Source organism: Quercus robur, chromosome 3 (genome assembly GCF_932294415.1).
Source record: "Quercus robur chromosome 3, dhQueRobu3.1, whole genome shotgun sequence".
Taxonomy (NCBI): Eukaryota; Viridiplantae; Streptophyta; class Magnoliopsida; order Fagales; family Fagaceae; genus Quercus; species Quercus robur.
In genome coordinates, this window is record NC_065536.1 from 55,804,974 (window position 1) to 55,814,264 (window position 9,291).

The 9,291-nt window shown below is 32.8% G+C and overlaps 1 protein-coding gene across 1 annotated transcript; it reads left to right on the forward strand.

Annotated features, from left to right (window-relative positions):
• The first annotated feature begins 271 nt into the window (after positions 1–271).
• Positions 272–9,073, forward strand: LOC126718458 (uncharacterized). The gene is made up of 3 exons (XM_050420658.1): positions 272–474; positions 556–1,086; positions 8,480–9,073. The coding sequence occupies exons 2-3, from the start codon at positions 686–688 to the stop codon at positions 8,703–8,705; spliced, it is 627 nt and encodes a 208-aa protein (XP_050276615.1). The 5' UTR covers positions 272–474; positions 556–685; the 3' UTR covers positions 8,706–9,073.
• The last annotated feature ends 218 nt before the right edge of the window (positions 9,074–9,291 follow it).

Consider the following 9,291-nt stretch of genomic DNA (forward strand, 5'->3'; position numbering starts at 1 on the left):
ATTTATCTTTTAAATATGCTTGACGTGAATAATCTTCCATTAAACCTTGTGCACCAAGTTTCAACAATACTTTTTTACCTACATGTATTTTCATAACACTTAAATAATATTATTAAAATAACATTACCAAACAGAGCTTATATAATTTATATCTCTTGTTGACCCGGACAAATATCCTGAAGCCGATATATATATATATACTGTCATTAATTAATGCAATATTTTGCATTTTCTTTTCCTTCCGTTGTCTTCGTCGCCACATAGACTGCCCCAGGCTCTCAGGCCCCATGGCTGGGAAACTTTTGCTAGCTCTCATTGCTGACATCATTTGGCGACTCCCCATTGCTAACATCCCTCGGCCAGGTCCCATTGATGGCATCCTTAGGCGAGTCCCCATGGCTGACATCGTTGGATTGATTTTAAGAAGTCTGAACGAGGTGCTGGAAAGTATGGAAAATGACCACGGAGTTCGACGTAGGAAAATTCTTTTCCTTCTTGCTATCTTGTTTGCTTGTTCGTGATATATTTATTCAATTAACTTACTATCATGTACAGGTGGGGGTGGTTTCTTTAGGAGGATAAATACCTTAAAAGTGTAATTTTCGCTGCTCATTTTAGGCAAAGTTATGTAGCTGAGGCTTATCAGGGACGTGGAGAAAGAATCAGGAATGAGCACCATCGGTCGATGGCGCGTTTGCTTCACGAGTTAAGAGAAAGCGATTATAGGTGTCGTGAGGCATTACACGATCCACGACTTCGTTTGGAGTTGGTGGGAAACAGGCGCATCCGCCGCCGCGCTCAACGTCGCTGGATTCAAGCAAAAGGCCACTTGGAGTTATGCATCCGGAAGTTGATACGTGAAGCTTTGCTATATCATCTGATCTGTGAAATTGAAAAGGAGCACGGTCGCTCATTTGAATTTTCCGTTGTGTCTAGAGAAATCGATGTAATAGTGATCGAAGTGATGATTACTCTTTTTCCTTATTTCTTATTCATGGTGACCTCATGCATAGATCTCGTCGGGAGGTTTCAGCATTACGACGTATTTCCCGAAATCCAGGACGGCGACAGACCAAGGAAGTACAGGTATTATTTCTTTATTTTAATACCTACGATCTCTTCTTTCTTTCTTTTTTCTCCTAATTTTTTTAAGTAATTGTGAGGCTGATTCTAACCAATGAAGATTCTTGGAGTCTGGTCTTCTGGTATATTCTCACTGGCTAGGTTCTTATTTTGTATTTTAATTCCTATAAATCAAATAAAAAAATCAATGTTTTTTAGATAATAAATAAAAAATCTTATATTATCATTCCAACTTTTTAAGAATTACTACTATCTAAAACTCAAAATACAAGAAGAAATTTTTAGGATGTTAAAATGTAGTGGAAGTAATCTAGACATCAAGAAAATATTTTAAAAATCATAAGCCTTCATTAAGGTTTAATTGAAAGAATAACCATATCACATATTTGTTATTTCCCAAAATATTAAAAGAAAAATTGTTTGATTTTAAAGTTTAAGAAGGAATTGTAAACTACTTCAAACATAAGGGATGAAAAGTGTTTTTTTCTTAAGTTTTTGTTTTGTGTGTAAAACTATGTTTTTACTTAAAATGGTGTGCAAAGAAAAAAATACAATAAGTCAACCTAAGAAAATTGTATGTGAAACAATGAATTTTGGCTCAAAAAAGCTAACTAAACCAACAAAAAATTTATAAAATCACAACAGAATGACACAATATTTTCATAATAATTTTATAATTTTATAGTTTTGTTATTTTTTATTTTGACTTATAAAGATTTGACAGTTCAACAATTTTGAAAATATTGTGACGACAATAAGATGTCTTAAAATTTTCAAAAAAAAAAAAAAATGCTATGTCTACAACGTTTTCACAACAAATCATAAATAATAGGTTGTTACAGGTTGTTATTGGTGGGTAAAAAAATAGTTTCATTAGTAAGTTTAAATTAGAACCATAATAATTTACTATTTATGATTTGTTATGAAAGTGTTGTGAAAAATATTGTGAGTGTAGCACTTCTTTTTTCACAATACCTTTATTTTTAATTGTGGTTGGTTCCAGTATGATATTTTAATATTTTATTTTGACTTATAAGAAATTAACACCTCAACAATTGTGAATTGTGCCAATTTGTTGTGTTAATATTTTATTATAATATGAAATAATGCGAATTGGACAAACCAAAAATAATGTAGCACATCTATTGCAGCTTTACTCATTAAAAAAAAAAAAAAATAGTGGCCAGCGAAACAGTGAAGATTGAACAAACCAAAACTATTATAGTAAGCTATTATAGCTTTTCCCATTGACTCTTTTTATATATAAAAATATACATTGTACTTATAATGTAAATTTATATTGTAAACGTATAAAAATTGGTGAATGTTGCACATATTTGCAAAATTTGTACAATATTTATCATTTTTGTTCTGCAAATGTATATAATATTTGCCACTTTTTATGTTTAGACAATATAAACTTATATTACAAGTACAAAGTAAATATATAAAGATCGTTAAATAAATAAATAAATAAAAAACAAAAACAAGCTCAAACCAAATTGGCGAACTTGAAGAAAAAAAAAGGAAAAGGAAAAAGGGTAGCTCACTAAACCAAAATTACTGGTCATGAGCCTATTGGCTCTTTTTATATATAGATTGTAAACACATAAAAATTGGCAAATGTTGTACACATTTGCAAAATTTGTACAATATTTATTAATTTTTTTATTTTTTATTTATTTTGTGTGTGTGTGTGTGTGCAAATATTTGCCATTTAGTTTAGGTGACATTTCGAGAATTTATTTTAGATGGGAGTAAATCCCATTAAAGCTATAATAGGTTTGTCATCTATCCTAGAATAATAAACGAAAAGCCCATCATCACCAGAGAAAATTGAAAAAAAGAAAAAAAAAAGAAAAAAAAAAAAGACATGAAAGATGCCTCTGTTTTCTTTTGGTTCGGATGGTTGTTCTTAGGGTTGATTAGCATGGATTGTCCATAACCTAAATTATGAGTGAGATAGTCCTTACATGTTTTGAGACATGTTTAGTCACTTAGAACTTAGAAATTTGAGGTCCTCTCTTTTTTAATGGACTTGGAAGATTGTTTAATATACTGGGGGTTGAGTTTTGATGTTACAAATGCAATTCTTTGGTTTTAGATGATATGAGTTAATGGATTGACTGAATTAGACATGACAATCTTATAAATTTTGTAGAACACAATGTTTGTGGTATTATTGAATTAATTGGACCAGTGACCTATACTTTGATTGGATGTTTCGATAGGTTTGGGGTAGCAAGAGAGATTATTTTGAAATAGTATTGCATATAGAAATTATAGTCAATTTTAGTACTCTTTTTTTATATTGACAGATGGTTAATGATTATAAAGTTTTTTTTTTTTTTTTTTTTTTTTTTGGTGAGAATCAGATTATAAAGTTGCTTTATACTCTATAAGTTCTAGGTTGTTGAGAGAAAATTTCTGCAAGGTAAAAAAAAGAAAAGGGTTTGAGACATTTTAATATTTTATGGACTTTTCCCATCTACCCGATGTATACTTTGATTATAATAATTAATTAATTATCAGGAACCCGCTTCTTTCAACGAGTTCAGCCCAAGTGTCATATGGAGTTTAAAGTTGAATTAAAATTTTGCTCAATTGCAAAAATAATTTATATGATTGAGATATGATTGAGGTGTTCTATGAAATGGACATTATATTAGTGTTCGGTTGGCTATTTAAAACTTTAGAATTTCCAGTTTATAACTCTGAGGAAGGGTGAGTTCCAGTTAGCTCAACTGATAAAATTTCTGATGGTTGTATAAGAGATCTGGGGTTCAATCCCTGCCTACACAAAAAACTGATTGGTGTCTTAGTGTGATGAGAAAGAGCTATCATCAGGAGCGGACGCCATAGGTTAAAAACTCTCTCAAAAAAAAAAAAAAAACTCTGAGGAAGGAAAAGTCTATACATAAAGTGGGAAATAGTTTTGAACTTATAATCGAATGTAGACATTACTTAATCTTGCGTTACAGAATTAGTTAGATGTCAGAGCATAATGATTTATGATGAACTTTGATTTTGTAGATTTTCTTTTATTATAATTTTTGGAGACTCCTTCAACATTTTGATTTATTGGAGATTATTTATTGCGGAATTATCATTTTAACAGGATTTATTTTGAACGAATAGGCCTTGAATTTTTTTTTTTCTTTCATTGTAGAAGAAACTGAAAGAATTTATTTATTTATTTATTATTTTTGGAGGAAAAAGAAACTGAAAGAACTAATTATATGTATTTGAAGGATATTCTTTTCATAGTTTAGTAATCCTTATACTATGATAGATGAGTAAGAACATTTTTTTAGAGAGCTACAAACTAGTTCTTTCAGTTTGTGCAGATTGGTAACCTTTCAGAGGACTGAATTTCTAAAGTTGGGGAGATTGTAAATTTTGTAATATCCAGTCCCAAAAAATATACAATAAAAATAAGGGGTTTTTTTTTTAGGAACAACTTTGTAATTTTGATAATGGGACTATTAATTTGAGGGTCATGTTAACGGGTGCCTTTAGGGCAATTGTTAACAAATTATTTTAGGAAAATTTTGACATAATTTTTATGGAAAATAGAAAAAGCTGTGGAAACATTAATTGTTTTTTTTTTTTTTTTTTTTTTTTTAAAGTTCCTAAAATGGTTTACTAAAAAATGCTCATAGGCATTTCCCTATATTTATACCCTTGTTGGAAACAGTAGCCCCTAAGATTAATTAGTGTTTTTGCGTCGTACACCTAAGGATTTTTGTGAGAAAGTTGTCATGTGATTGTGTGATAATAATTGAATAATGAGCAGAAGAAGCGTGAAAAAGAGAGCATATACAAAAGTTTATATGGTTCGGCCTAAGTTAGGGGTGTGCATGGATTGGGTTGAAAAAACCCAACCCAACCCAACTCACTTGGATCGGGTTGAACTCACAGGTTTGATAGTTTTTTTTTTTTTTTTTAATTGAGTAGTAAAATAATAAATTTATAAGATTAATAACAAAAAACAAATTTACTAATCAAACTTGAGTATAATACTAAATCAATATAAACTATTTGATTAGTGCATCAAACCAACACAAATATCAGTAGATTTATAATCATATAAACCTATTGGTAATTCATCAAACCAAAATAATAAATAATAAAACCATTTATATATATATATATATATATTAAAAATAGGTTGGTCGGGTTGGGATAGATGGATTTGAGAATCTGCCATTCCACACCCGACCCAACCCAACCTCTAAAAACTGTCCCAATCTATCAAATTAGGTTATATTGGGTCAATTTTGGCGGATTGGGGGGTTGGCTCTGCACACCCCCACCATGAGAAAGCCCTTGATGATTAGTACATATTATATTAAGTACTTGTGTTACAATGAAGGGTTTATATATTAAAGAATATTTGTCTAATTCAAAGCTAACCATAACTAACCTAAGGTTAATATGTTTGTTCTACAAGTATATGAGTCTACAGGTCACAGGTATAGGTCACATGTATAGGTCCTTTTGCTAGAGTGCACCAGGTGTAAAGCTGATTTGCAGCTTGTTTTTCCTATTTGTATTGGATGGTTGTTAGTTGGGCTTGATGTCTTGGTTTTTGACGGTTATTTGGTGGGTTGCAGGTGGTTTTTGTTGCTTGTTGAGTTGTTGTGGTTGTTCACTTGTTTGGAGCGTTGTTGAATATCTAGTTTCTGTCTGATGAAAGTCTATTATTCATTATTTAAAAAAAAAAAAAATTCTATCATTGATTTATTTGGTTGTGCATGCACAAATTTATGCGTGGTTTGAATTTAATTTCTTAACAAAATTCTACTTTTATAATTTTATTGTGTTAATGTTATGCCCTTATGACACACATCAACAAAACTCTATTTTAATAATTTTAGGAAAATGTTAATAAATGCTCTAAAAGTATTGGTTTATTAGAAACTATTTTTAGAAGGCGTAAATGCACTTTTAGTCCCTACATTTTGACGTTTTTCCATTTTAGTCCCTACATTTTATTTTTTCCACTTTTAGTCCCTAAAACCAATTTACGCTTTCCGTTTTAGTCCTTAAAGCCTCATTCCGTCACCTAACTAACGGAGAAACTGACGGATGAATAAAATTTTTTTTTTTTTTTTTCATGTTGGACAATAAAATAATAATTTTTTATTATTATTGACTAACTTTTCTTCAAAACGTTAAAACCCATGTCTGAATCGGCTGATCGATTCCTTGTACCACTTCTGCCGCCTTCTTTTTTTCCTTCTTTCTTCTTCTCCCCCTCTCTACAGCTTCAGCAGAAAGGGTATTAAGAGACACGTATCACAAGTTGAGTGTTGGCTCTTTTCCTCGTGTTTTTGCTAGCCTTTGCAATCGAGGTGTTGTCCATCTTGCCCGATGTCAAGCCTACAAGCCGAATCCCATGCTGGGCGCCTTGACTTAAACCATCATATATACTTGTCGCATGGTTTTTGCTTACTTAGTCATGCTCTCTGTCATGTCCTTCAACCTTGGAATCTTCATAGCCGCCCTGGCTTCCATTTCTAACAGGTACCCGAAATATACAAAAGCATAAACCAAATTATTCACCAACAAGCACATCCCAATATTTCCAATCCTCATATAATCCTATATCTGGAAAACAACACACACACAGTGAACAAAAAATAGGGAACTGTAGGGAAAACACGAAGAAAAGAGTGAACCTAGGCCGAATGGAGTGGGTGTCGATCAATTTTGGTCGGATGAAGGAGCCATGTAGGTGATGAGGTGTGCTCTGTTTTGGGTTATATGGAACAGGGGCTGAAATACTTTTGGTTTTGGGGGTAAAAACATGAAGAGGTCGTGTGCATGTAGAAAACATAATAGTTGAATACCTCAACTGTGGCCATTTGGGCTGCAAAAACTGAAAGTAAAAGAAAACTTGAAGAGAGAGAATTGAAAGAGGTGAAATATATGAGTAACAAAGGAATGAGAAAGAGTGCTTGTGAGTGAGGAGCTGACCAATGTGAGAGCTATATATAGAGATGGTGTAGAGAATACTAGAAATAATAAAAGGAAATGGGAGTGAGATTAGTGTGAGCGCCCCTGAAGAATCTTTGGCAAGAAGACACCTCACGTCACTGACACAAATTAAAAGACATTTGGTAAGTCTAGCTGTGAATGTTTTTCTTTTGTTTTTTTAAAGAATAAAAGTATTTTTAGATAAGTATTTTTTTTTCTTCATTATCAATAGCTTTGTACACCATTATTTGTATAAGCCAAATGGTGGAGGCCATAACTCACATCGGTATCGTATCTTATAAGTGGGTTTCTCTGTGTTTTGTAAGGTGGGACATCATCAGTACTGGCTATATATCATGCATCCATGCACATAAAAAAAATTGGAATGAATGAAAGTGTAAGTAGAAGAAAATAAATTTACGTTTTCTACATGCACATGACCTCTTCATGTTTTTACCCCCCAAACCGAAACTATTTCAGCCCCTGTTCCGTACAACCCAAAACAGAGCACACCTCATCACCTACATGGCTCCTTCATCCGACCAAAATTGAACGACACCCACTCCATTCGGCCTATGTTCACTCTTTTCTTCGTGTTTTCCCTACAGTTCCCTATTTTTTGTTCACTGTATGTGTGTTGTTTTCCAGGTATAGGATTATATAAGGATTGGAAATATTGGGATGTGCTTGTTGGTGAATAATTTGGTTTATGCTTTTGTATATTTCGGGTACCTGTTAGAAATGGAAGCCAGGGCGGCTATGAAGATTCCAAGGTTGAAGGACATGACAGAGAGCATGACTAAGTAAGCAAAAACCATGCGACAAGTATATATGATGGTTTGAGTCAAGGTGCCCAGCATGGGATTCGTGCTTGTAGGCTTGACATCGGGCAAGATGGACAACACCTCGATTGCAAAGGCTAGCAAAAACACGAAGAAAAGAGCCAACACTCAACTTGTGATACGTGTCTCTTAATACCCTTTCTGCTGAAGCTGTAGAGAGGGGGAGAAGAAGAAAGAAGGAAAAAAAGAAGGCGGCAGTAGTGGTACAAGGAATCGATCAGCCGATTCAGACATGGGTTTTAACGTTTTGAAGAAAAGTTAGTCAATAATAATAAAAAATTATTATTTTATTGTCCAACATGAAAAAAAAAAAAATATTTTATTCATCCGTCAGTTTCTCCATTAGTTAGGTGACGGAATGAGGCTTTAAGGACTAAAACGGAAAGCGTAAATTGATTTTAGGGACTAAAAGTGGAAAAAATAAAATGTAGGGACTAAAATGGAAAAACGTCAAAATGTAGGGACTAAAAGTGCATTTACGCCTTTTTAGAAATATTTTACAGGAAAAATAATTTTATTGGTCTCACTAATTCCAATGCCACTAACCGTGTTCACTTTTGAATGATTGGCAGGTTGTATCGTGGTCTTCGTTTATTATATCTGACAACGGTGAATTTTGTGTTGGTACTGCTTTGTGAGTTGACACGCTATGTCAACCAACCGATATCCCTCTATGATGAATTCCTGATGATGTTCGCCGTTTACTTCTTCATTTACTCCTTCATCATCTTGTTCTCTTTCTCCTGTTACTCAATGTCCTACTCGTCATATTCTTCTTCTTCTTTTTCTCCTGATTAGCTTTCTTAAACAAATTCTGCATCTAAGCATGGAACATGAGATCCTAGAGATATCGTGTAATGATATAAGTAAAAAAGCTAGTCACATCTGCACTATACCTTCAAAGGACTAGTCATAGTTGAGGTTTCTTATAGTTGTTAATAAAGTCTAGATCTACCCAGTATATACCCGATGTGGGACTCATCACACACCCACACATATCACACAATTAATCAAATTGGAGTATCACATATTGGAATGCTGGATGTGATTTCTATATGTTTTCCCTCCATTTAGTTATGCTGTTGGTTTCTACCTCTGAGCTTCTTATTTGCATCCATAATTGTATATGAGCCTCTAGCATTATTTTGTCATAATATATACATCAATACCATCGGATTGTGTTATTTTGGTTCATTTACCTTAAATTGATACTATAGATCACATCAGTCTACTGTAGTCTTGAGTTCAATGTCTGAAAACACGATAAATTATTAGAACAATGGAGCTGCTAACCTTCATTGTTGCGAAGAGACTGATATGATATGTTCTTGGCAGAGTAACATAGCAAATGAATCTCAAATTAACAATAAGATGATAATACATA